This window comes from Folsomia candida, unplaced genomic scaffold, assembly GCF_002217175.1.
Source record: "Folsomia candida strain VU population unplaced genomic scaffold, ASM221717v1 Fcan01_Sc001, whole genome shotgun sequence".
NCBI classification, from domain to species: Eukaryota; Metazoa; Arthropoda; class Collembola; order Entomobryomorpha; family Isotomidae; genus Folsomia; species Folsomia candida.
The window spans coordinates 19,245,384-19,273,143 of record NW_019091193.1 but is presented as its reverse complement, the minus strand read 5'-3'; the positions used below and the strand labels follow the sequence as shown (position 1 = coordinate 19,273,143).

General features: G+C 36.8%; 5 protein-coding genes and 1 long non-coding RNA gene across 12 annotated transcripts in view; 3 read left to right on the top strand and 3 right to left on the bottom strand.

Moving 5' to 3' along the window:
- The window catches only part of LOC110842441 (semaphorin-1A), a 90,963-nt gene extending 79,399 nt beyond the window's left edge, over positions 1-11,564 (top strand). Inside the window, exons 7-27 of one of the 3 annotated variants that reach the window (XR_004833679.1) lie at positions 575-663; positions 1,245-1,296; positions 1,404-1,465; positions 1,554-1,590; positions 1,971-2,057; positions 2,198-2,253; positions 2,328-2,381; positions 2,756-2,851; positions 4,578-4,650; positions 4,766-4,825; positions 5,140-5,225; positions 5,364-5,423; positions 5,568-5,638; positions 6,093-6,129; positions 6,196-6,429; positions 6,788-6,911; positions 7,157-7,250; positions 7,453-7,626; positions 7,726-7,878; positions 8,322-8,698; positions 9,096-11,564. Coding sequence is in view for 1 of the 3 variants with exons in the window: in XM_035846437.1 (XP_035702330.1) it covers positions 575-663; positions 1,245-1,296; positions 1,404-1,465; positions 1,554-1,590; positions 1,971-2,057; positions 2,198-2,253; positions 2,328-2,381; positions 2,756-2,851; positions 4,578-4,650; positions 4,766-4,825; positions 5,140-5,225; positions 5,364-5,423; positions 5,568-5,638; positions 6,093-6,129; positions 6,196-6,429; positions 6,788-6,911; positions 7,157-7,250; positions 7,453-7,626; positions 7,726-7,878; positions 8,322-8,346 (1,724 nt within the window). In the remaining 2 variants the exon portion in view is untranslated. Of the gene's footprint in view, positions 1-574; positions 664-1,244; positions 1,297-1,403; positions 1,466-1,553; positions 1,591-1,970; positions 2,058-2,197; positions 2,254-2,327; positions 2,382-2,755; positions 2,852-4,577; positions 4,651-4,765; positions 4,826-5,139; positions 5,226-5,363; positions 5,424-5,567; positions 5,639-6,092; positions 6,130-6,195; positions 6,430-6,787; positions 6,912-7,156; positions 7,251-7,452; positions 7,627-7,725; positions 7,879-8,321 lie in introns of all 3 variants that reach the window. The other 2 variants (XR_004833678.1, XM_035846437.1) reach the window with 2 other exon arrangements.
- A 9-nt stretch (positions 11,565-11,573) lies between these two features.
- Positions 11,574-13,440, bottom strand: LOC110842442 (m-AAA protease-interacting protein 1, mitochondrial). The gene is made up of 5 exons (XM_022088184.2): positions 13,258-13,440; positions 13,006-13,150; positions 12,525-12,913; positions 12,240-12,447; positions 11,574-12,164 (listed from the first exon to the last, which is right to left on the bottom strand). The coding sequence occupies exons 2-5, from the start codon at positions 13,091-13,093 to the stop codon at positions 11,890-11,892; spliced, it is 960 nt and encodes a 319-aa protein (XP_021943876.1). The 5' UTR covers positions 13,094-13,150; positions 13,258-13,440; the 3' UTR covers positions 11,574-11,889.
- Positions 13,441-14,475: 1,035 nt separating this feature from the next.
- Positions 14,476-23,975, top strand: LOC110849783 (CREB-regulated transcription coactivator 3). 5 transcript variants are annotated; one of them, XM_022097258.2, is made up of 14 exons: positions 14,476-15,243; positions 15,326-15,457; positions 18,543-18,787; positions 18,875-18,891; positions 19,241-19,282; positions 19,407-19,522; positions 19,601-19,669; positions 19,785-20,027; positions 20,322-20,378; positions 20,508-20,651; positions 20,903-20,941; positions 21,328-21,487; positions 21,554-21,609; positions 21,691-23,975. In XM_022097258.2, the coding sequence occupies exons 1-14, from the start codon at positions 15,127-15,129 to the stop codon at positions 21,829-21,831; spliced, it is 1,578 nt and encodes a 525-aa protein (XP_021952950.1). In that variant the 5' UTR covers positions 14,476-15,126; the 3' UTR covers positions 21,832-23,975. The 5 variants fall into 5 exon arrangements, with proteins under 5 accessions (XP_021952950.1, XP_021952935.1, XP_021952927.1 ...); XM_022097243.2 differs by having other exon boundaries at positions 19,407-19,669; positions 21,569-21,609; XM_022097235.2 differs by having other exon boundaries at positions 19,407-19,669.
- Positions 15,534-17,194, bottom strand: LOC118433932. Its single transcript, XR_004833683.1, has 2 exons — positions 16,460-17,194; positions 15,534-16,057 (listed from the first exon to the last, which is right to left on the bottom strand). It is a non-coding gene; the product is annotated as an uncharacterized LOC118433932 (long non-coding RNA).
- A 513-nt stretch (positions 23,976-24,488) lies between the features above and the next one.
- On the top strand, positions 24,489-26,462 carry LOC110851530 (protein kinase C-binding protein 1). The gene is made up of 7 exons (XM_022099349.2): positions 24,489-24,879; positions 24,964-25,063; positions 25,158-25,359; positions 25,446-25,597; positions 25,677-25,901; positions 25,978-26,100; positions 26,178-26,462. Exons 1-7 carry the CDS (start codon positions 24,581-24,583, stop codon positions 26,241-26,243), a joined length of 1,167 nt encoding a protein of 388 aa, XP_021955041.1. The 5' UTR covers positions 24,489-24,580; the 3' UTR covers positions 26,244-26,462.
- An 82-nt stretch (positions 26,463-26,544) lies between these two features.
- On the bottom strand, positions 26,545-27,716 carry LOC110851538 (40S ribosomal protein S17). Its single transcript, XM_022099362.2, has 3 exons — positions 27,575-27,716; positions 27,021-27,172; positions 26,545-26,887 (listed from the first exon to the last, which is right to left on the bottom strand). The coding sequence occupies exons 1-3, from the start codon at positions 27,575-27,577 to the stop codon at positions 26,635-26,637; spliced, it is 408 nt and encodes a 135-aa protein (XP_021955054.1). The 5' UTR covers positions 27,578-27,716; the 3' UTR covers positions 26,545-26,634.
- Between the last annotated feature and the right edge of the window lie 44 nt (positions 27,717-27,760).

Sequence of the window (27,760 nt, the reverse complement as noted above, 5' to 3'; positions counted from 1 at the left end):
GGCTTGTTGTGATTGCTTCACAAAAGAAAATGGCTAAAATTTGAGCACAATTTCACTTGTGATGGTGTACCAGTTACATATTAGATAATAGTTTAATCTCTTGAAAGTATTTGAAAACATGTCTGGCACACATATTTTGCATTGGTATCAAAATTGCGAGATAAACGTCATGTTCTGAATGGGATTTGGTTACCTATTATACTAAGCAAACATTTCCTTCTTTGCCAAGGAAAGATCTACTGCCATTCGTTCCCATAATGAATTATTGTTGCTGTTTGCTCCATTTCTTGCCTTCCTTAGATACACACTGCTTTTGAAAGAAAGTACACTCTTAGAACCTCTGTAGCTCATAAGTATTAGCCACAAAAAAAGAGTTCATTCGAGGTGAAAGACAATGACTAAACCCATCAGCGCCCCAGCAAACTTTCTCTCATTTACGAAATGATGCTGATAGGTTGACTTTTCTTGAGCCCAGAAGGAAACTGTTGATTGCTGAATTGATGGCAAGCGATCAACTCAGCCTCAAACTGGCTTGATGATGATATGAGATCTCATTTCATTTTGTCTCTTCTAGCTCCCAATTTCGTCGGCTCTATGCAATACGAGGACTTTGTCTTCTTCTATTTTCGAGAAACGAGTCAAGAGTCTACCAATTGTGGCAAGGTAAGTTTACTCGTTGCTTGCAAACAATAAAGCTCTGCTGATGCTGTCATATCTTTTGATTTGACTCTCATGCTGTCTGTGTATTAAGGCCCTTTCATTCATTATGCCCAAAGTTGTAAAGAATAAAGACGGAGCTTTTCCTGTCAATTACAATGTGCTTAAAATAGAAAGACAAATCGGAAGGAATCAAAATATCAGTATATTTTGTTGAACATGTTGGCACAATATATTGTTTTTTTAATAAGCACGGTTCAATACATTCAATTAAAGGTTGATTGAAAAATAAAATGAGGAACTGTGGATAATTAATCGATAATCTCAAATTTCTGCCATAGTCTATCTGTACGTGGTTGTTCTTTCTCCTGACCCGAGGTGCATGTGCATTTGCTACTAAATTTTAAGGTTTAATGAGTATCAGGATTTCGAATGAAGGTACATATGTCTACTCTTGAAATGCACAAACTCGAATGATGAAAGGCCTGAATGAAACGGTTGGCGATAGTATACTTTTATGTCATCATGATGGTTTGAAAACATTTTTGGGTACATTTTTAATAATTTTGCCTTATGTTCATTCACAGGCTGTATTTTCTCGGGTCGGACGTGTTTGTAAAGGGGATAGAGGGTTTCCACGTAAGTAGAAAATGTTGCATCTTTGTAATCAGACCCTATTCGAGCATTTTCCTCGGAAATCATAATTCATAAGTTACTGACGAGCGACTGTTTCTTTTATTTTTTAGGTGCCCGTGGGAGTGCGAAGAACCGGTGGACCACATTTTTCAAAGCGAGACTCAATTGTTCCGTAAAAATAAAATAAAAATATAATACAAGGTTAATGGATGGCGGTGGTTGAATGATATCTAATTAATGATGGCATTCCTCTTGTTTAGATCCCTGGGGAATTTCCTTTCTACTTTGATGAAATACGTATGTGGCTGTTTGCAACTAAAGATCTACTATAAAAGTTCCCTCCTATTTTGCTTGTCCAAACATCAAAAAGTTGTCCATTAATGAATGAAACACCAAACAAGAAAATGGCATAATGACTAACTTTACTTTCTCAAAAAGTAAAAGTAGCCACTTTTACTTTTTTGTTGCAAGAGCAACCTTTCAAATTCCCAATGTCGGCTTGTTCCTCTTTTTCGTATCCCACATGTCAACTTACTGAATTTACTTCCCCTCGGTGTTACTCATTCATTGTAAAATTTGCATACCTTTAATTATTTTTTTTCAGCGTAATATATAAGTTTTTGTTTATAAGCATTGGGAAATTTTTTAACCGATTTTTGAACTTGTTTGTTACCCAGAATCGACATCATCCTTGCTGCCCTCTTCACAGCTAGGGAATGAAGTGGTCTATGCAGTTTTTACGACGGGTGTGAACAGCATCACGGGTAAGTGAAACTATTTTCTGGTCATTCAGAAAATAGTTAATGTAGATGAAATAATTTTTTGCGCATATCTATTCAAATGATGTAATAGACTTCAAATAAGTAAGTATGCAATTTTTGACTCGGTGGCTACGATTATCTAGGTTCAGCAGTATGCGCGTTCAAGATGAGGGATCTCCTGGACGTTTTCGATGGACGAGTAAGCTATTTATTTCATTATTGGATGCGTACAAGTAAACTAAATGAAAACTACTTTCTTTCGTTTACCAATAGTTTAAAGCCCAAGAAAAACCAAACATGCACTGGCTTCCTGTAGAACAAGAGAAGGTTAGTCCGCCATTGTTTTTGTCGCCCATTTCTTTTTTATAACATAATCCACATGTGCAAGATAAGAAAATTACATCAAATTCTTGGAATTCCTACCAGAATGAAATGTTGATTGATGGTGCAATCGATTTAAGTGAATTCTTGATGTGAAATGGTCACTTTTGATAGATATTTTGTGCCTCGCTTTAATCTTTAATGTCGGCAGTACAGCACATTAATGTTGTATGCTATATGACGTATATAAGCCTTATACGTACTATAAGGGTAGTTGATGTTACTCTCGATCCGACGAATGAAACAAGTGATGAGTGATGGATCCCTTTTCGGCTCAAACATCCATCGCACATAGTGACCATTCTCCCTTATATTTAAAGGTACCGGAGCCACGGCCAGGCCTCTGTGTTAATGATTCTACGACACTTCCTGACCAATATTACCTCTTCGTCTCTGCCCACACGTTGATGGATGAGGTTAGTATGCTTTGTTTTTGTCGTCCATTTCTTTGTTATACACTGGAGAGCAAATGTGAACGCCCAAAACCACAAGCACAATTTAAATCATAGTTTCTCAGTAAGTACGGGGAATTTTTGAAAGGTCGTTATCTCATTTTGAAGACAAATTAGTACACAAACATTCACCAAAGAAAATTTGTTGTAAGATTTTTTTTCACTCCGTACGGACCCATAGCGTGAAGTTAAGAAATGAGCACCGGTGCAAAAGTCATCGCCACAAACAATTAAAATGATAGCACTTTTAAAATTACTAAAGTAGGATAACAACTTTTTTAATTTTTAAGTACACCTACTATTGATGTATATATAAAATAATTCCACTTCAATTAAAAAAATATATCCCAGAAGAAAATGCCCAATAATGAAACAACAGTCGCTATTCAAGATTTGGTCATTCATCACTACGAAAATGGGGGGAAGACGCAACAAGAAATTGCTGAGTTGGTCAAAAAATCTCGTCAACTGTCCGTGACATGATTTCACGTTACAAATTAACGGGATCAATTGAAAATAGGCGACGAGCAGGACGTCCACCAAGTTTCATCACAGGCGAGTAGAAAATATTTGCTCGAAAAGTGACCAATAATCCAAAACTTTCGTCTCCCAAAATTTCTGGTGAAGTAGAAAATGATGTTAGGAAAGTATCAAGTGGTTGGGCAAGCTGGGGAATATCGAAACTCAGTGCTCAAAAAAATTATAGAGCCAGGAGGAAGCCTACATATCAAAAACGCACCAATAGAAAATATTAAAATTTGCAAGGCAACACACAAATAAAGATTAAAATTTTTGCGAATCACTCTCCTGTGTGTTTAGAGTAAATTTAGTGTTTTATGGTCGGATGGAAGGGTTTGAGTATGGAGAGAAGTCGGAGAATCTGTCAAACTAAAAAATCTCAACACCATCTTAAATTATGGCGGAGGACGCGTCATGATATCTGAGTGTTCAGATTCGCGGGGGCTGGTACGCACGAATTCATCAATTCTACCAAGCACCAAATTTTGTACCAGAATCTACTAAAGAGAAATGTTTAACAATCAGCAGCAAAACTTCCCTTTGCAGGGTGCTACACCTTTCAGCAGGAGCGCGAACATAAACGGACGGCCAAGTCCACCTGTGAATTCTTGTGACCAACAAGATTAATGTTCTCGAATCGCATCAGGAAAGACTGAATCTCAATCCTACTGAGCAGAGGTGGGGAGCACATATATTTAGACATCCGAAAACGCTCAATTTCGAGCATAGCTGACGTGAAAGCAGAAATCTAAGCCCCCTTGAGTGACGTCGACCCTGATATCCCTCAGACATTGGTTGCGTCCATGTAACGTCGCTGATAGGCTGTCATATTTTCAAATAGAGGTCCAACAACGTACTAAGTGTTAATGCTTTCATTTAAAACTTAAAATTGTAGAAATATTAAATGTTTTATTCGTTTTGGCGATCACTTTTGCACCTGCCGTTTTTACTTTTTATCTAATCTACTCACGTGTGATGAAAACTATAAACTTTTAAGAAGACTCTTTGATACTTAGTTATTGGATATTAAATTGTCTACAAAACGCAGAAAAAAATTCTGGAAAATCTGTTATTTTCAAAAAGTTATGAGAAATCAAACGGCAAACTTTCTCTTGGGCGATGACATCTGCTCTCCAATGTAGGTATGTTATATGTTATACGTTTGTTATAGCCTGTTCAGCCTCTGCTCGGGAGACCAGTGTTGACTCGAGCGTTTGAACCAAGTCGATTGACTACCATCGCAGGTAAAATCAATCTCGTGCTTTTATAAGAATAAATACGTAAATAATGTTATTTGTGCATAACATGTCATTTTAATAGATATTTAATAAATATTTATTTTTTTATGTACCATCGCAGTTCATACGAACGCCACGACTCCCGATGGACAGGCTTATGATGTCCTTTTTATTGGAACTGGTGGGTTAATTATATGTCATCTTCGCTTTCCCTGATAAGTGGTATCCAGTCGATAAGTTTGCGGATCTTATAGCGAGAGAAATTATGTCCTTTCATATTACATATATTATTAGATTTCCTACATATATTTGATAGTGAGAAATATATCCTATATTTACTGATAGGATATATTTCATAGGTTAGATTAGAAATTTGCAGCGACTTTACTTTGCTTTAACCCTTTAGCACTACAGAGAGGAACCTAATGCACATAATGCAAAAGGGAATGAAAGTAACTTTGCTAACCAAATGTATGGCTTGTGGTTGACTCCTAGATGATGGAAAGATCCTGACCGTGATAAATGTGGGCCGAGGAGAGGGACAGGAACCCGTCCGGACGGTCATGATTCAAGAAATGCAGGTATGTATTTCATTTAGATTACAAATCAATAATATGTAGCTCAAATACTTGATTACAAGTATAACAAGTACATGTTTACATATTATGCATTAGTTATGATAACCCATGTAATGGATTCACCCGTGTCTATAATTCCAGATATTTAAGACACCCGTGAGGGAAATGTTGTTTCTTGGAGGTAGCCCCCCGAAACTTTTGGTACGTTTCTCAATCTATATTTTGTCAGCTCGTTCTCGTACTTTACTGACATAATATACTTCAAAACTTTCACCATATTACTAGTGAAGTTATTCACTTGTACAAATGACTTCTGAATGAATGACCCAATATACTTGTTTTTAGGCATCTTCGGATCATAACCTGAAACTTATCAACGTGCGTCAGTGTTTCACTTCCAAAATCAAGTCTTGCAGGTAAATGAAAGAGTCGTAGAGACAACCCAATCTCTGCGGATTCAATGAAGAAGTTCCATGCCACCCTATAAGTCCTTTTCATTAGTTTAATGGGCATGACCTATAACTCACAAGCCTCACTTTGCCATGCGGTTTGGTTTGTCAAAATGTTTGGTTTCGATCGATCCTGCCTCCCACCAAGACGAGTATTTATATACAAACCAGATTTGTCCTCGTTGCATACTGTTGATAAACATTCTCAGTTTGAGCCCTTGGCCCAATTTATGTAGCCCAACAATATTTATTTTACTCCATTTCTGTAAACTCTGCACGAATGAACTACATAAGATGCAAATGATGAAAATAAATTTGATGCAGAGCATTTTATTTTTGTCGTCGTAAATATTTAATTTTTAAAATGGTACGAGTTGTTTAGTTTTTAGGTAATAATCATTAAAATCATTATTTATTCTAGCGACTGTGTTTCTCTGCAAAGTCCGTATTGTGCCTGGGTAAGTGGAACTCTTGTTATATATTAAGCTCGCCTTAATTCATAACAATTTTATTACCGTGTCTAGCACAAGAGGGAATCCAAATGTGTAACGATCCCTCTGGATCGACCCATTTCAAGAAGAGATTACATTCAAAACGTGTTGTCCACTGGAAATCATTCTGATTGTCCAAAGTTTAGCAGCATGAGCAGCAACGCAATTCCATCAGAGCAGCTCCACAAAAGCACTTCTAAATCCCTGGACTCATCCGGTAGTCAAACTATCACTATTCTGTCAGACGACGGACAGCAAACTAAGGAGGTGATTCATCTTATTGCTCACCGTTATCATTCAGTTGTGTCACATCACCAGGAGGAGTCTCATGCATATCTTATAACCAATGTGGAACAAAGTGTTTCAAGCCATAAACGTTAACATTCTGCAACTGTTTAATCATTCTTATAATTACATAGATATTCTATGTTTGCATGTAGAATTACGATGTAAAAATTCGGCCAGTCATAACAAATGGAGACATTTTCTTTGCTCAGGACCAGGACACGCGGTGCACAATGTACCTCGTGTCCTGTTGCTGTTCAGTTTGTTCAAAGCAACACAAGAAAATGACTGCAGACGTCAATATGATGTTTAATGCATGAACGTCTAATTCGTTTTCCAGGTTGTCAATGAAGGGCCCGTCGTTATCGGTCCAAGAAGAGAATCCTACACTGCAGAGACGTTATCCATCGCGGTCGGAGTTGGCTGCATTGTAGCAATCTTGCTCGGTTTCTTGGCCGGATGGGGTGAGTTAGAATAGCCAAATTACTTATAATTAGCTGACCATTTATGTATGCCCACTCCCTACACTATCGGGTTTTTGGGTTCTATCCAGGGTAATATTCAGAATGGGTGTTAAGCAATGATCAGAAAAACTTGGAATCAAATCTCGAAAACATTTTATCATATCATAATTGACTTGTGTGCATCTTACCCCTAATTAATCAATTAATCTATATCCTATTATTATACCGTGCATAATAATCCACAGGTTGTGCAAAACGTTGCCGCAAAGAAGACAACATACCTTATCCAGACACGGATTATGAGTACTTTGAACAACGGCATAATCTGAATATCAACACGTAAGTTTTTAATTTCCTGAATATGTGGGTATCTATTTATGCCGATCAGTAACCAAAATACCATCCACCAAAATATACTCCGTCTAAGAGGATGTAAGTACAATATCATGGAATTGGATTGATGGTTGTTGGTGTACTGATGTTTGTGCTGGACTGTTGGTTGTTGATGCTAATGTTACTCTTTTAAATGTTTCAACGACAGGAGATTAGTAGGGGAGGGGAAGGAAGAAGCAACGTATGCAGAACCTGTCCTGGATGGTAAAAACAATTCGAACTTAAACAACATGATGCCCCAGGTCAATCACCATCAACCAGATCACCAAGAGACAACCACCATGTTTCATTTTGCGCAACCATACGCCAGGGATTTGTACAGGTACGGAAAGTAGTAGAGAGTTGCTTTAGGGATTTCCAGTTTCTCACAAGATTATGGAAATGTCGACAACAACTTATTCCTTCTAAATAATTTTGTCAGGTTCGAAGGCGATTTGAATTCTAGAGGAAGACCGGACCCGTTCGGCAGCCTAAGACCAGGGGGAATGCATTTGGATGGGGGATATGGCACACATCGACAACCAAATAACTTAGGCCCGAAACCCAACATCCCTGACGGATACGGTACTGCGAGGTGAATATTCCTTAACAAAATTAATATATACATATAATTTGCAAATATGTTGTTTTCCTCCTTCTTCTACCACCTCGCTTCGATTAACTAAGCTCTGATAAAAACTAAACACCCATCATCAATGTTTAAATGTTGAGGCAAGTTGGAACTTCCATCAGCTTATATTAAAATGAATGATGGGCAATTGGTATTAAATGAATTGTGGGAGAATGAAGTGCCCGGACATCGTCCAATCACAGGACCTCAGGGATCCTGTAAACTTTTAAACCAAGCATCTCCACCAAACATTTCTTGGTAGGAAATGCGGCCATTGTTCGATTAAAAAGCACGCCACGAAATAAACAAAACGTTTTTCATTTGTGCATACACAACGCAACCCTGAGTTTTCCTTTTCCGCTAGCAAACAAACGACCCTCTAATGTATGTTTTCTTTCGGTTTGCAGATCTGTCAAGAAAGTTTACCTTTGATTCTAAGTCGTCGACAGCAATGCGTGTCTTCATCTCATCATATACGAAGAAGAAGATATAAAAGCACATGACCCAAAGTCCATTTTACTCCCCTCAACCATCTATCTATCCATCTCTCTCTCCCTCTTCATTCATCATTCATTCATGATGTATCGATTCGTCGTTTGGAGGATTACTGTCACTATACTACTCAACCAACCGTGTGTGAAATGAATAAGGAAAATGAAAGTTTGTTGAATTTGAATTTCAAGTCGAGTTGGCCATCCACGTGTTTGATATTCCTGCAGCTCGTTTATATAAGACTGAATACATTTGAAATTGGGATTTTGAAGTGGAATGAGATTGAACTTTGGTATGTATCATTAACATAAGACGTAACACTATCCATGCACGCAGTGTAACTATTTTATTCAATTATTTTGTCCATATTTACAAGATAAGTTTTTCATATACAGGGTGGTTAAAATGTCACGCAACAATGGAAAATTTTTCGATGGGAAAAATTTGTAAATTTCCATTAGTTACCGAAATTTTGTCTCTAAAATGCAACATTTTAAGAATTTTGTCATCAGTTTTGATAATAATTTATAAAAATCTCAATCCGAAATCTTGTAACTAATGGAGATTTAGGGACTTTTCCCATTGAAAAATTTTCCATTGTGGCGTGACATTTTAACCACCCTGTACATGTGTATCATGAGAATCCTTGCACAAAAAAGTCAAAGTTCAAACTCATTTCATGAATGCAGAGATACAGCAAGTCACCTGAAAGGTGTTTGCCGTTTGTTAGCGTACATGAAAATTTTGTTGAAACCCTTCATGCAACACATGAAAACACAAACACATGAAATTCTCATATGAATATCCCGAGACACTTTAAGCAAAACAAGGTGCAATTTGGCCAGACGTTCTTCGTCTCGCTCCGACGATAATATTATGTTTTAATTTACACATATTCATGACACTTGTAACTTAAGACTTTTGGATTCGTATGAATCTCTCCATGCAAATACGCCGAGCAGCACAGAAACAGACGTACATATATCTTGTACGATAGACGTAAAGTGTTTGAATTTCTGATATTTTCTAATCTTGCCCTTCTATGTAAACTCTAAAACGCAATCGAGTCCAGTGTAAAAGTCTTATTTAAAATATTTCAATTCCTTTGACATCCTCTAGATCTTAGACTAGACGCTACTTACACATCCGCATCCTTGACTTTTAAGCACACCCTTATCTGTTGTGACTCCCAACAAAAAAAAATTAACTCGGATATCGTATTTTTAAACCTACATGTAACCTCGCTAGTGATCCATTTTATAATTAAATTATAGTCGACTATAATGCAACTTATTTCACTGATGATGACGTAGAGAGTACCTAGTTGCAGAAATTGCCTTACAGTCTCGTGTTGTTTAATTTAACATTTTCCGAAACGAATAAGTCGCCATGAATGACACAAGAAAGATAAACATAGACGCGTTGAATAGTATTGTTAAATATTGTTTCTCATCGTCAGTCATCGTTCCATTCTAGTTTTCTAGTCTCGTGTACCACAATGTACTCTCCAGAATATAAGATTGAATAACCTATAAACAAAGATGTTCATTGATGTCATAGGATTTTGTAATCGTTTTTGTATGTTTATGTTACTCACTTTTGTAATTTTTATTAATTTTGTGACATGCATATTATTGTGGCAGCTTTATTAGACTGGACGATGATATATACTTTCATACGCTGCATTTTTCGATTGCATTTTGATCGTACATTATAGTCATTTTGGTTAAGTAGTTAGTTAATGATATGTTAATTTAATTTATTACCTTCGATAGTTAATCGCCGAGAATTTATTTTGAGTCCGCTGTGATAAATCATAACTAAGGAGGAGGTGAGTGAATTATTGGTTTGCAAAAATATGAACGGAAAACTCCAGGCAGGCAGGCAGAGAGATACTGCTTTCACTTTTTCGGTCAGTATACAAGATTAGGTGTTAAGGATAGATTATTCACACACAACGATGCAATTAAGCCAGCTTGGTTGTTCAACAGAGCATATCCAGTAACTGAAGAAGTTGATGCCATTATTTATTTATTATTACATGTAATTAGCTAGTACCACAATGCAATGCCCACCGGGCAGAAATGCCATGATAATTGTAGAAATGCATATTAGTGTATGTATCTAGATTCTTCAACTACATGTTATTATTATTATTATCATGATAATACTCAATACACTTTAATAGCACTCGTTTTTGTCTCCTTCGTGAAGAGTGAGTATGTGTATAAAGGAAGAATAATGATAGACACGAGCATAATAAAACGGCCTTTACCTTTCTCCTTACATGCATGTATGTAAACGTATAAAAAACACTGAAAATTATTTATGCATGGCTTATTTACCACTAATTTGAACACTTTTTTCAATGAGCGATAAAGAAAATTAAAGCATTTTCATAGCAGGAAGAAGAAGATGCGAATTGCTAGGCAGTCAATTATGCATTCATTCAATCTCATCAAAAACTGTCAATCTAATAAAATACGTAAAAAGACCTACATCTAATACCTATATAATGTAAGAGAAAGTATTGTTGTCTAATAATTTACGACCTGTGTGGTAGAATAAATTACATGAGCGGTTAACAAATAATTAGGATATTAATTGACTCGATTTAAATTATTGAGAACGATTCGTCTCTGGTAGTTCACAAGAAAGCCCTAATAAATAACTGAGACGGGGATGTTACTTCCATGTAAAAGTGGTACGTGTCACCCTCTCATGCATTAACCAAATAAATTATATAAAGCAATTTGTAAACATACATCTAACGTAAATGTTTGGCGGAATCAAGGAGTAATAAAAAGTCCCTTCAATGTCAACCAATATGCAAAACTATCATACGTTATCATCCTCAGCTTCAGTGACAAGTTGACAACTGCTGAATACATAACGCGGTTGCTTACATATTTAGATTGGAAATTAGAAATGTAAAAAGTCTGTCTGTATGTTGAAGAGTTGAAGTCATTTTTGGGTAGAATTATTAATAAATAGTTTATCCAATCGAATAATATTACTAGATGATTTTAATAAATTACGGTTTAGATCGAGCTATTATAATTGTACAAATTACGACGACGATGTATAATCACGCTGATATGTACGTACTATGACATATAGTTGATAAACCCAAATAAAGAATCTGATGTTTTATGAAATATTAAATGTATCCCTTAATATTGTACTTCATTTATTTGCATGATTTTTCCACTACACATCAAAAGAACATTAATATTAAATCATTGTAATCATTAAGTTTTGGCGAATGCTTTTTCTATCGTACACAAATTAACGGCAACCGGAATTACCATACAACACATAAAAAGTGTCACACTTTTAATACATAAATTAGACGCTGCTGATGACTTTTAGATTGACTTTAAATGACTTTGGGATTTATAGTCTTTTAAAATAACGAGGTAAAAGAAATCCGTTCAAACGAATTATTAGACCCCTACACGAGTACACACACACGCACGCCTACTAGCGTTGAATTTCCGCTGGAAGAAAGTGATTGACCATATTAATGATCCAAGTAGGATCTTTGCACCCAACAGTAAAATCTCTAAAAAATCGGTAGTTCAAAACCATAACACGATATTTGTTTTCTTCATCTTTTGTAAAATCTATAACGCTGAATGTGTCCTTGGATGTTCTTTGAACTTCTGCCATCCCCCGAAGGACATGAAGGACCACGGTGATTTCTACATGACGAGTTTGTGGAGGGAGCGGCTTCTGGTCAAATTCAACGTGTGTGACTATATACATAAAAAAAGTCTTTGATGAGAATCGTCATGCAATTTCATCTAACAAGCACTGAACACTCAAAATACCTGCGACGGGGGAGTCAGGAATAATGACTCCGACTTGATACGGGAAAGAAAAAAATATATCTTCCGTGGCCACACGTAGCAAATCTTGCTGTGAAACGCTATAATTAGATATCCGTTGTTTCAACTCATGTAGCACTGACGGCTCCACGAGACCCTCCAAATCATCAAACTCCCCTGCTGACAATTTTGAAGACACGTGTGATACAGCCTGCATAAGAAAAAAAGCGTAATAAATTTACGTTTGAGCCTGTCTTCCAATATAAATACAGGATAAGTGTATCGCACCTCATGAGCACCTTCCATAAATTCCTGCATAGAAAAGTCTTTATCGAAATAGGGTTTTATGACGAAATACGTAAAGAACCAGTTTCTTATTGAGTTTGTGAACTTTGGCCAAATAATGACAGGAAGCAGCGGGGTCAAGGGAGGGAGCCTTTTATTGAGCTGAGTTTGATTTTCTTGCTCGTCATGGCCTGATGAGTGAACACGCCGATGCTGACTATACATGAAATATGATACTGAGCTGCTAGGAGTACTGGAGATGATCAATTCATTTTGCACAGGCGAGTAGCTTCCGTTGGGTGTGGACAAAAAAGTGCCTCCTTTCATCAGGTGAGAAAGATAGCGTTCCCCAGTGCTGGATAATAATAGTCCTGATTTTCCTGAACTAGTGGCTGCAATAGTGGATGAAAATGATACTCAAATAAACTAAATCATTTGAAAATAAATCCAAGGAAGGAAAGAAAGATAAACATGAGACGGTTACCACTTTTGAATAGGTTCGCAGGATTGACAGCGTAATAATAATATCCTTTCCGAAGGTTCAGCAATCTTGATGACACCTTGAACGTCATCTCCCTGATCTGACTTAAATGGGACAACCTGCTCCTTGTTGCCCTTGGGATCCTCAACTAAAGAAATTTTATATATAGTTTCTTTCATGAATTATTCTTGTAAATATTATCGATTATTATTTATGATGATCCACATAAACACAACAAATTCAGACTTTGCTTACATTTTCTACATATTCCAAATGTTAATCCAAATAAGACCGATATCCCGCGCCTCCCCAGACGAGAACAAGTTGAGGAACGTAGTTGTTCCTGCGAACGTTGGGAGTTGCAAATAATCTGGAGCCATCGACAAGATGTCGCGGCGGCGCTGGTGTTGTGGTGAATGAATTGTTCGGAGGAAAAATCTTCTAACTGCTGCTGTTGCTGGACAAAGCACCACCACCAGTCAACTGCTAATGCTGTTGCACATCGAGTAGATGTGGAATTTCTGGGGTCACCCAAAATGATACCCTAAAAGCATGGAATATGAAATAAACTAGGGGAAGAATCTCATTCTGAATCTCATCTTAGAATCTCATTTTCCCTGCCCTAAAAGGGGACAACGACTTTCTGCAGAAATCGGTGGCGAACCCTGCACCTCTTTGTCAGAATGATGCACAAATATGCAGAAGCTTTCCTATAGGTAACAGTGTGAAGCCTCTTTCTTGAGATATACGCTGACCGCAGTGTGAAAAGAAGTCTGAAGCAATGTACCCTTAAGGGTTCCTGAAGGGCCACGTCGTCTCCGAGCGTGGTCGTGGGACGACGAGGACGGGGATGGTGAGTGTGTCCCGTGGTGGTGGTGGCTGGATGTTGGTTGGAGAGACGACGAAGCGAGTATTAGAGAAACACGGAGAGAATAGACGGAGAACGAGCGAATAATAAGAGAGGCAGAGAGTGGCAGGAGAGAGCTTAGTTTATCTGCTGCGAGCTGCTCCTCATCACATCATGATTCGCACACTGATCCCCCCCAGAAGGACGAGGACGACCCACTCCACTTGAGCCCCACATCCGCGCCCCCTCCTCCCAACCGTCGCCAACATCGCCATCGCTCCAAGTCACAACCTCCCTTCATCAACAACCCCAACGATTCTTGTTACCAATCAGCACAACACCAAGGCAGAGTTTCTGGAAAAATTGTCCACGTAGTAGTAAGGCAAGTGCTTAATATTCACCAAATTTCCCTCCCTTTTGCATTTACTTGCGTATTATTTAACTGGACATTTTCCCTGATTTTAAAAATTTTATTTTTGAGACAAAAATCGACCACTTTGGTCAATGTTCATTTGTTCCTGAGTAAATTAAAGCTAACTAAATGTAAATAACAAGAATGAAAGGGTAATTAATCTACTTACCAATATATTAACCCGAAATCTAAATTACATGTTCATTGCAGGCAGGAGTTGTTCAGTCGTCCGTGATTTTGAATATCTATAGCGGATAACGTTTCTGCCTTTGGTCAACAATCAACGATTATTGAAGATATCAGGCATATTGACAACTTATGAAATGAGGAAAAACATTCAACACAAGAGATCGAGATAGGACATCATCTAACATTTTGATACTTCAGAACAAAAGTGTGTAGTACATAGTACCCATTTGTGCGTAAAAGTGTTTGAAAAATTTTTTGGTCATTTTTTGATTCGACTATCGGGATGAGCTTTGAGTTAAATACGAGTTCGATACAACTAGGTGACATGTGTACTGATTGGTCATCAGAAGTGTGTGTTGGAACTTTATTTTGACATAGCTACTGTGTGGTGGGGATGGAAATATGTCACAGAAACAAATGTAAATTAGTTTAGCTGATTAGTCCTGTTCTCGACAACCCAGTGCAATATTATTAATCACTATAAGAAATAAGAAGACGTTCGTATGAACCGTTGATTCGTTAAATGATAGGTTCACCCTGTGCGTAAAGTATACAGACTATTGTAAATCACACACAATCTCTGGGAGGGACAGGGAATCATTATTGTCCACTCTCTTCAGTCGAGCCACATTTTGCAATTTCAACAGTGCCAACCAATTATTCACAATTCTTCAAAATGGCTGGAAATCCTAGGAAATTTAGCGAAAAGATTGCTCTCCATACTCAAAAACAGGCTGAAGAAACGGCCGCTTTTGAACAAATAATGAAGGAAGTTACCGAAGTAGCTACCCGGGTAATTAAAACATTATTGTACTCTTTATGTACATGTACATGCTCTTCAACCTTACACTTTTGAATTTATTACTTTTCTCCAGACGTCAGGCGGTGGACCACCAACAACACCGAAAGCAATTAAGCAACCACAACAAAATCTTTTACCAATAACAAGCAATATGAACTGTAGGAGTTTACCAAATGTACATGCCATGTCATCACACCATGATAAGGTATACTTAACATGACTTTTTTCATTTTTTAAAAGTATAATGAATGCTGAAAAGAAAATGCAAATTTCAAAGCATGCGTAGGATAATATAAAATTTATTTTCGTCAATCAAAATTACCAGAAATCAATTTTACCGTAATTTGCTACAATTTAGTAACACAAAAGTCGTAGATTCTTTATTGGTGCAATTTATTTAGTGCGAAACTAATCATTCCTATATTTTATTAATATGTAGGATCCAGCGATTAAAGTGTAAAATTGGAGGTAGTAATTGTGTAAAGTTTTTAAAGAACGACGGATCACGTATCTTCAGAGGTTTCATTGACACGCTGCTGCCACATACACTTCCTCATGATGAGTCATTTTGATTTGCGTTTATTATTGGTTTGTTTTGATTGAGCATAAGTAATTATTGGAGAGTGGCAGTTGAGGTGAGGACTTGGCTTTCCCATAATCTTGATTGCAAGTCGCGTCACAAAAGTCAATGCCACAATAGACTTGTGATGTGGGACAACTTTTCTTGCTCTGATCAGGATGAAGATTGTGATAATAGTTTATAAAATGCAAACAATTAAATCAACTCGTACGTCATCGCGAAATCCTGAAATGCAAAAAGCTACTTAATTATTTTGATAAAACCTTAAGCATATTTATTAACTTCAGTTCAAATTCTATATCATTAATTGATTCCAATTTTTGCATAATGAAACAAGTTGGGATATTTGTGTATGAGTCGCCCTTGTTTGTTAGTACTTGAATTGCTATATAGCTTTATGTAAGATGATGACACCAAAGAGAAAAAAACTGGAGTGAAGAAGCTGAATATCTCAAAGATATGTATCTATAGGTAGACATGGACTTTAATTCCGTCACTAACTATCAATTGTTGTATGTATGTAGTTATGTGGATGGGTGCCATTATTAAGCGCAAAGTGTTATGTACGACAATACACATTGTCGTATGCGGTATGCATGTACACGAGTGTGTTACCATTTCTACTACCTTCTCTGGCTTAGTTTTTTAGCGTTTCATGGAATCAGAATCGTTTCGTTTGCTTGGTTGTTCCACTATGTAATACCACTCTGGCTATTCATTCTACCATTATGCTTTCTTATATCATTTTTTGTCCACTCGCACCATTCACAATCTTATTGGCCACGTTAGAAGTGTTGTACTGCAAGTTAGAAAGTTGTTAAATAGCTTTAATACTGGATGAGTTTGATGCTCAAGGTCTTCAACTTTAGGTACTAATTTATATGTACGAGGTTGGTATTTGGCTGGCGTATCTTTGCCAGAAGAATTAAGGAAACTGTCGGTTTTTTAACAAGAGTTAAGGTGCCAAGTGTGTAGAATTTTTTATTGGGAAGTATACCACACGTATTTATTCTATCAAGTCACAAATTTGAATGGTTGCAGATTTGAATGGCTGCAGTTGCTGGATATTTCTTGTGCATGTTTCATTTCTTTATCATGACATAACGATGACGAAGCAGCTTTCATAAATATACATATTTTGCATAGTTGTGAAGCTGATGAAAATGAAATTAACGGGCGATATATAGGCAACATACTGATAATATTTTTTAGATAGACGTGACAAACATTAAATAGTATTTATTTATCCTTGTTGGTCCGGTCCTCTCAAAACTGATTCAAATACCATGAATGATACGAGTGGATAATATTGTAAAACATTGGTAGACAACGGAATCGGTACTCTATATAAAAATATTCATATCCAGGTGAAATTAGCAAATTTTCATGCGACCACAACAGACGGTCTGTCTTCTGCAATGCAGATGTTCCAACCAGAGGTCATTCATTTTCTTCCTGTGCTCAAGGGGCCGTAGTTTCGAGATTAAATATAATTTTACAGACAGGAACAATGTATTACAAAATATACAATTTGTACTCCGATTCAGGAAATAGGAGATCTGCTACTGGTTTTTAAACCCAAATGAATAATAAATATGTAATGACCTGCCTCAACATGCTTTGCTCGTCTTGTAAATTATAAGTTGTAAATTACAACTTATAATCTTCCTCATGCTCTCATACAAGAAAAACCGCACTAAAGATTCCATAGAATAGTAAACAAGAACCTAACCCTAGTCACTGGTCAAGGACAGAGTCTGAATTTTCGTCAGAATTGGCCGGACCTTTACGACCCCGCGTGCAGTCTGTTAAATATTTCCTATTATCTAGCACCAATTTTTGAAGTACTAGTAGTTACAAATCCTTCCCTTTGACTACCACGACCAGTGGGGCTCGCTTCTTTTACCTTTTGAATTTTCGAAGTTTTATTTGCTGATGAGTATCTTGGATGCGTATCTCATTCAATTATTGTTCGTCCGCTAGCATGTCTCCGACACCAGACCAGACTTGCTGGTTCCATCCTTAGCATTTGAATCCTACAACTAACTAAATAAATAGGCATCAAGGGAGGACGGGAGGAGTTGGCGATTTGTCTGGTAGCATTACATTAATTCTTTACAAGGGTTTTGCTCCTATTCTTCGGGAAAACATTTAAAGTAAGCCAGGCTCAGACAGAATCTCAAGTTTTCAATTTTGGCTTTTCTATGTAATGATGGTAATACACGGTAATGCTGACGTCTCTTTTTGCAATATGATAATGCCGTCGAGATGCCCGTGACTGCACTGTGAACAGTGTGCGTGTATATCTGGAAAATCCAAATTGTAATTTTAGATTGTGCCAGGCACTTCCGTCATGGCAGAAGTCCCACGTCACGTATTAAGTAATGATAAGATACTGCGTTTTTTGTATCTTATCATATCCAATAATAAAACTCACCTCATATAATTCATTGATCCGTTTCAATTTGAAGAGTTTGCTTACGCATAAGAAATTCAGTGTATGTAGACGACACACATGTAATCCACAGGTTATCAGACATTTGTCTACGTAGTAATACTCGCTGCATCCGAGATAAAAACAATCCGTAAAATATGATGGTAAAAATTTAGAAATGATTGCGGACTGTTGATTTGACACTACTGAGAGGGAGAGAGACAAGGTCAGTCGCAATCAAGAACCACTGATATATTTCTTGATGACGATTAACAGGGACAACAAGGAGGACATTTCAATCCTAAAATGGGATCACCTCGCGCCTCTCGTGGTAACTCCATAGGACCCGTCAAGAACCATCCACGATCTCGTACGGATCACTCACCTTACGCCTCTCCACCCAGTGCAACGATGTTGACTGGTTCTATGACGGGGGGAAATTCTTCTGGCTCCAATCTATATTCATCCATGATGTATCAGAATTCGCCATCTTATCTTATCCCTCCATCCGATGGTCCATGGTACGTCTAATTCGACAGTCTCCAACTAAGATTCCGAGCTAAGGAGATGGCGAAAATCAATTGATATACTTTTGAATGTTTTTTTAGGAGAAGAGCCAATTCAGGTAAAAAAAATCAGTCTACTTTGTTTTAAAACTATCCTCTGGTTAATGTCGTAAGCCGCTTAAGCGAAAGGTAAAGGTCTGCACGAGCACTGGTATTAGCCATGGAGTAAGGATGATAATTAATACGTGTTACGAGTGATACTCGTAAAAAAATATAGTTAATTAATATAAATTATTAAGTTGCAACTATAAGGTAGGAACTACTGAAATCTGTAGACTGTAATGAAATGCAATGCAAAGATGTTCAATTCTTTGGACTAATAAACGAGAAAACATAATTAAAAGTGGTAGAAAAGTGAAATCCCAACCTGAAGTTGAAGACCCCAATTTAATCATTCTTTTATTTCAGACTCTGCCCTTCACTCTTTAATTATTCCTTCCGTGGTCCCTGGTACGATATTGCGATACATTTATATCAATCATATTTATGTTGAATTTTGTTAGGGATTTACAATTTGTATGTACTCGGGTGATTCCATGCTGATGACCTAATCTGAGTCTTTGAACCAATCTAGACTCCTCAGAAGAATCTTCAAATAATTCCAATGACCCCCGAGACAATTATGGATATGGAGGACTGTTGGGACATTCTCCAAAGCACAATGATTCTTCTTCAGTGATACCAAATACGGTGGGTGATGGACCTTCATTGTTGGAAATTTCATCTTCCGTTCCTTCCGGATCTTTGCCTGACCTTACTAGTTTTCAGTTTACGCCACCACTTCAGCAGCCTATTGATCCTGAAGATTCTCAATTAACAAACTCCCCGTACTCAACCGTATGTGGCTTTTTTAGATTTCCATTATTATCTATGTTCACGAGTATTTTTTATATATGCTATTGTACTCTAATATTTCCTCTGTATGGTATGTCATTTATGTGTTGCGTTTCAGAGTCCTTTATCCTTGACATACTCGCCTGGTGGCTCGCCCAACCCGCCTCCTCATTCCAATAATTCCCAGCAACAAGGTATAAATAATCAGCGATCTCCACATGGTCATCCACATCATCAGCAACAACAACAATCTCAACAACAGCAATCCCCACATAACCAACAAAATAATCAATCGCAGCAACAGAATATCTTAGACAATTCAATTAATTCTGCATTCCAATTCACATCAGCTGAAAATAATGTAAGTTGATAAGGTCCTATATAAATTCTGAATAATCATAATGAATAGTGAGGAGGAATGATGAGTGACTATTTAAAAAAAGATAATAGTGACACTCGTTGAAACCTTCTCTATTTATAGTATAATGCTTATATTTTATTATCATAAAGTTGTTGTAAAGCTAAATTATAGTTTATTACTCTATTATCTATTAAATTTTGTTTTGTTCATCCAAACCATTATCAGATACTATATTTTGCTTATGATTTCTTTGATTTTTTTTTATAAATTGTTATTATGATTTGACTGATGCAGATGCTGACCGCATATCGATGCCCTCCAAGACCTAGTCCTCAAAACTCTCCTTCGCCAGTAATCCTTTGTTTTTTTACAAAAAATATTTACTTTATATTTACATTTGTTTTATGAAAGAAGGATGATGATCACATTTTTATTATTATTCCGATAAATGTTGGTCAAACCCTATTATGCTTTGTGTAGTTCCGGAGTCAAAGTCCACTGGACGGTCAGTTATCTGGACCATCAAGTCCTGCAGCTCAACCCCAAATGCAGAATTCAGCAGAATCTTTCTACCTCAGTCAGCAGGCAAATGCGTTACAACAACATTTTGAGCAAATCTCAATGGTATGTAAGCTTTTAGTTGTATCCCTTGTGGAATTTTTGTCGTGTCGACTTCCACGTCGCTGCAGAGTTGGCGTCCATCAATCCTTTTTACATTTATTGCATGAAAAGTTTTTATTATTACTATTATTATATACCTTCTTGTTCTCCTCCTCCGGAATGAAAAAAAATCTTGTTTGATGTAGTTGCAAGTATCAAGTAATATGTATTCTGCGCATTTTGGACTTTGGTTGAGTTAAATTTTTCCGTTTTAGGGGTCGCCAGCGCCACCCAGAACTAGTAGCAATTGGCAGGTTAATTGAAATTTATTTTATCATACACTTATGTTGCTGCTTAATGACTGCTTGTTGCTTCTTTCCCTCCTTCAATAAGTAGAATTTTTTATTCTACATAGTGTGTTTGCTGTGTTCCTTGTTTTTAATGCCCGTCGTAGGTATGCATGCTCCCATTCCCCTTACTATGGAGAATGGATTGCCAGTATTCTCCCTCTTTGTTCATCAATAATCAAACTGATAAAAATATATGTAATCTTATAACTTTTGCAAGCCTGCTGCCCAACACATTAATTCTTTGCTATTTAACACATGGAAATGATGACGAAATGCAATTTAAACTTCTTCAATCCGTTTAAATTTTTAACCCTATCTAATGTACATTGTGTTCTAAAAATCTAATGTAGGGAGGCGGAATGGTTAATAACTCTCCTTATTACTACAATACTGGACAAGCACAAATTCAGACCGGAGCAACTGCAGGAATTACAGCACAACAATCCCCCCAGCATCACCAACCACAAACGCCACAAACACCTTCTAGCATACCAGATATTATCTTTACCGGTAACTTGAGCTCTCAGCGAAACTTTTATAGCACTCAACTTTCTGATCATATAACGTTAAGAATAGAATTTTTGGGTACAGATTTCGATGTCCGATCTTCGGAGCCTTTCGACGACTTACTGGTAACTTTAGTTTGAATCATGTCATAAATAATGAAAGATGTGAGGAATATAAAAGCTACATCAATCTTATATGCTTTTCAGGCAACGGAAGCTGCTGCGGCGCAGGCGTTGAGGGAAGGCCTTGGTTCGTTAGATATGGATGGATTTAATATGCTTGCTGACCCAGACCTCGTTCCACTTGATCCTTCCGCCGAAGACTCCTTCCGCCTGGATCGCCTGTGAAATTTCGTGCCCCATTCCCAGGGTTCTTTGTCTCCTCTGTTGGACGAATCCTAATAAGAAATGTTAATTAGTGATAGTTCTGATTCTGGTGGTATTCTCTCCTCAACCTCAACAACGCATCATGATTATATGATGACTTACTGGGTTGCGTGTTACAAGTTTTGTAGTTTACATATAATCCATAGTCGCGAGACTACATTTTATAAGTTCTACATGATGATGATGATATTCATGATACTATTCTAGACCGTAATAATACGACTATTTACAAAATTCTATTATTATGACAGTTTAATAGTCATCAGGTCACACCTTTTCGTTGTGTGACAATACAAAAACGGCACGGTTCTGCACATCGTTGTAAATTTTTTATCAATAACTTTTTCACTACTAACCAATGCGTAATGATATGTTTTTGTCAAACAAATAATAATGGTTTCGCACAGTTATTATATACGAGCACAAAGTAGCGTGTAACCCCAAATGGTGTTTCAAAAATTAACTTGTTAACCGTAAAATGTGCATAATTACCTGCGCTATTGAAAGGATGGATTTTGAGAGGCAATGAGCGGAGGAAATGTGTTCATTCTAGAAATCGGATTATTTTATTTCACTTCCATTTTCCACTATATAGGTCATAAACTTGAAATGATGGAAAGATGAATTTTTGTTTGTTTTATTATTAATTAAAAATGCAGTCCAATTTCAACCGAGTAGTGTTTCATACGAAAACATATTTCAATTAATCACCAAACACAATTCTGTGCTCATGTTGTTAATTCAACTTTTTTGAATTTTGTGTAGCTTTATGCTTTCTTCAACCAACCTGTCAAAAATATTTGATGAATTGATAACATTGTTTTCCTGTTTGATTCAAAGTTAGTTAAAGGAAAACATACTAAGCAACCCAAAAATTTCAGTTTATGCATGTTATCCAACTGATGTTCGATGAATAGATATATAGATTGCGACTAGGCATGTTTTTCTATATGGACTACAAACAAAGATTTCGGTGATAGGTAATTAAAGGGGGTACAAGTAATCCAATGTAATTGTTCTTTGACGCTATACGTGGTGTAACTCTCGGTGCTCTGAAATAGTCAATCCACCAAAATTAACCAGTTTGATTTCAAATTTTTCTCTCATCAAAGTTTAGCTAGTAGTAATTACAAATTATGGAGTATGTGCTACGACATTTAAATTTTATTACATTACAACATATTTTTCTCTATTAGTTAAATTCATTTATGTACAGCACGTTGCAGCTCAATTTTTTAGAAGTTGATTAGGTTTTCGTTAAGTTGATAACTTTATTTGATTTATGTATTTACTCATTTACTTCAGATTTATGTATTCGAGATTATTTTCGTAATATACGGTATTATAGGAAATGCAGAGTAATGTGTCCTTATTTTAAGTACTCAGTGTTTCACCAACTTGATGATTCCTTTGTGATGTGGAGCTTGCACATTTATATATATTCATGTAATATATAGACAGATAGACAGACTTTGGATTTCCTCTCAATTCCTTTGAAGTTTTTTCTCGAGAAAATCTGCAAGTACAACCCTTTCGTTAATGAGTACAAAAGACGAAAATTAATCAATTTTACATAATAATAGTAATAATAATGCATTACAGCTTGAATGTAATTGCCCTCCTTTTACACATAAATATTCCGAATCGAACGGACTATTAAGAAGAGTTATTTCGTATTTCGTTCAAGTATTTGTAGTCCGCATATTCGAAAAAATCCTGCATAATAAATATGTATTGCGTTTGACATTGACCAAATTAACCGAGTCGAGTGTTGTAAAATAATCAAATTGATTATGACCAGTGGGATTTGCAATTACACAGAAATTACACTAAAAAAGCGATATACTAGGTGCATGTTTTACTCTAAAAGAACTTTTGGTAATTAATATACAATTAGTTAAAATGGGCCCTTGTACATATTTACTGAAAAGTGCATATTAATGAGTAGTTGTTGATGAGATGTTAAGTTGGGCTTATAGTAAGTGTACAATCAATTGTATTTTATAAATTTTATTTCGATATGAGAAGATATTGATATTATTGTTATTGCGATTTCTCAATCTATGAATAAGATTTTAATAAACGGTGACTTATATCTAATCTAATGTGCGTCTCTTCTGAAGGTTTATTTCATTTAAGTTCAATAGCAATGCGTTATGTATAACGTAACAATATTACATTACAAATAGCCATGCATAGGGTTAATAAACCGTTGCAAACGAAATGTAGCAAAGGGCTGAAGCGACACGGTCATGGACGGTCAAAACTACGTCGATTTTTGAAATCCCCGCCCAAAAATACGTCTAAAACGATCACGACAAAAAATTCCACATTGTCGACTTTGGCGTCGTCTACACGGTAAAAATCATGTCGATTTTTGAAATCCCCGACTAAAAATACGTCTAACTAGTAAGACGGTCAAAATAAAAAATTCGACATCTTTGACCGTTTATCTCATTACCGTGGCGCTATGACCTTCTGACCTACAATCCGTACTACTTCAAAAATTAGAAACACGTTGGCGAAAACCGCATTCACCTATTTACTTGCAAATCATAATTATCATGATGTGAGACTGGGGAAATTGAGACCAAGTTGAATAGCAAGCGGCCAATTTGCAAACTGATGCACAAGCCGCCATAGGCAATGAACTGACGTTGCCTTCCGAAATTTATGTCCTTTCGGCTTTCCTCCCATTACTTTTAAAAATATGACTTCTAGCCCTAAAGCAGGTCCATCTTTCGCTGTCGAAACTACAGTTAAAGCCGAGCCATCAGAAGAACCCACCGCTGGTAGCAGCAATATTGGTCACAATAACGATGTAGCCTGCTTTGCCTGTCACTGGGAACATCTGAGATCTGAAAAGGTGGACTGTGGGTGCAAATCATGTCCAACAAGTTTTCATAAAAAGTGCACCAATCGGAGAGGGTATCCTGAAGCTTGTTTCAGTGAAATCAAGGGAATCCTAAACCTTGAAAAATGCCAGGAATGTGTTGCATCATCTTCAACGTAAGGATTTTACGTAAAATTTTTACTGAAAGACAGAATAAGTGCGATAAAATAATGATCCTATTTTTGATTGATCCTAACTAGGAGCCTGGAGCGTTGGAAATATGTGAGCCGTTGTGAACTGAGCACCATTCTGAAAACCGTGTGCGATCGTTGGATCAAGTGGCTTAAGGTCAAAGCAGACGTAAGCATATCAAGTCAATCATAAATCTATATCATTAAACACACAGTAGTATTATTAGGTATATGTAATTACATTTCTGATTTTTATCCAACAGAAGGTGGATCCTCACTATTCTATTATCTTGAATGCATCCAACTACGGGCATAGAGTATACCAGGACTTCAGAAGCTGTCGGCCTCAAGTAGTCGACATGAAAACTTTGGAGAACCTCGTGGTTCAAGAGCGATTTCAAACTGTTGAAGGCTTCATCACCCAGCTCAAATGGTTGCTTCACAATTCGATTGTATTTAATGGGAGTAAGTATTAATTTTGCAGCCTTTTCACATTTGAATTTGTTACAAGCTTAGCTTAACTTAATTGTATTATGTATGTATTTATGAAGGAACTGCCCGCGTTACAGCACTTACATCAGAGTTTCTGACAATGGCCTTCACGGATCTCAATAATGTTGTCTGGACCTGCGTGGATTGCCAGTTGCAGATAAACGTTACACCCCAGGATCGGAGCCACGATTTTTTTCTTCTTCCGTGCAGAGTAAATCAATAAAGCTTTCCAAAATATAAATATATAATGATGATGATAATTAATCGAGAACATTTATGGCTATTTGCAGACGCCCCATCCTGTTATTTGGGTTAAACTAGACGGCTACCCATGGTGGCCAGCCAAATTAATTGGTACAAAGAATTTTGACGAAGATACTGTTCAAGTATTTTTCTTTGGAGATTACACAAAAGCTTATATGAAAGTGAAAAAATGTAAGTCGTACTCTCGGCAAAAAATCGACTCCACGAAAAAATTTAAGAATATGGGCACTAAATTGAATAAAGCAATAAAGGTATGATAATTAGCATTAATATCGAAAAAATAATACTTTAGTATAATCTGAAACTCTAATCTTCATAACTACATAGGAAGCAGACGCCTATATTGCTGCATTGGCTCAAAACAAACACTTTGGGCTTCAAGTGGTTAACGAGACGGCGTCCGCACTGCCAAACATAACGACGGATTTTATGAAGACATTGTTCCCAACCGTATGTACTTCCATTTATGAAAATAAATAACAAACCAAGTTAAGTTGGATTAAAGTGTGTGTGCATACGTTTTACAGATGGAGGAGGAAGTTTTGAAGGATATGGTTAACCCATTCACCCCTCTCTTCCAAGTTGGAATATGAATGATGGAAAAAATTTCGGAATTTTTAGTTTTAGAATTTTCTCTCATATAATATGTTTAATAGATTTGTCTCAGCCGACCATAAGCTATTTTAAATACTGAAGTTTGAAACTCAGCCATTGGTACTAATCATACGAATAGTATTTCTGCAATTGGTTATAGTCGAGTGTGCTAAAAATAAGGAGTTGTATAACAATAAAAAAAGTCAATATAATCGAGATATTTAATAATGGGCCACACGTACTCACACGGAACTATTATTAATGCAAGATGACACAGGATCGAATAATGAATAATGATAATTTAACCAAGGGATCAACCAATACGAGTTTATTTCACCTCAAACAAGAGTTTCATAAAAATGTTGACACTTCATATACTATGTTCTTATCTTAGCGGCGCCCTTGATAACCGCCAGCAGGCCCAGTAGCGGTCACTTGGGTAAGTTGAAGATTGCTAAGATTTTGAAAATCGATCATTTTCAGCATATCTTTAGTTTGGGCGTCAATCTCGATGATGTCCCTGTCCAACGCAGATTCCTCTGGGACGTAGTTATCCCTTCTCTCTCGTTCCTCCTCTTGCAACTTAATTGAAATTCCCCTCACTTGGCTGTTTTGTAATCGTCTCATCAAATGGGTCACAAACCTATAAATCAAAACAAATTGCACGCATTATTACATACACTCTGTATTAACAATATTAATAGTACAAATCCATAATCGTGAATACATTATGCATTTATTCATTTGGGTTAAAAGCTAGAAGATCATTTATTTACCCAGCAATTTTGTTGCGCAGAGGTTTCGAGGGAATGATCGCAATCTCTTCACAGATCCTCTTATTCGTGTGAAAATCGAGGGTCAGTCGTGTGTAATACTTCTCGATGATGACTCGAGAAGCCTTTTTAACCGTTTTTGTTCTTACGCGACCCTGCAAGATTCATAAATGACAGTATATGTTATCAAATTCATATTAATTCATTTAACTAAAAACTAGATGCGGTTTTGAATCCTTTCCCTCTTAATCGATGACAAATCTGTAAACACTACCAAGTAATTATCGCCTAAATTACCCGAACCTTCCCTACAAGTTACAACCCATTCATCCTATATACAAAAATTGTCGATCCCTCAATTTCTAAAAAACAACTTTATATTCCCCCTTTTCCAGCAAGCTAACTCAACCACGAGGGATAAGCAATAAGGAATGTCAAATTAAAAATCATAAAAACCCTCAAAATTCTCCCCAATCTATCGGACCCCATGCAACCCCCACTCTAATGCTGCCCCTGGGAAGAAGTAAAGTGGGTGTGGTTAATAGTGTGGGACTTACCATGTTTCCGGCGAATTTCTACGCAGAGCTGATTTTCAAAAGTGTGGCGATTGAACAGCAGAAGCAGATTTCCTCTCTACGAGCATGTGAGAGTGAGTGAGGAAGAGCCGGCATGAGGGCGCCACCACCGCGGCCGAGGGCGAAATCTGCAGGCGGTAGACATGGGTTCTGTCCAGCCTGGTTTTC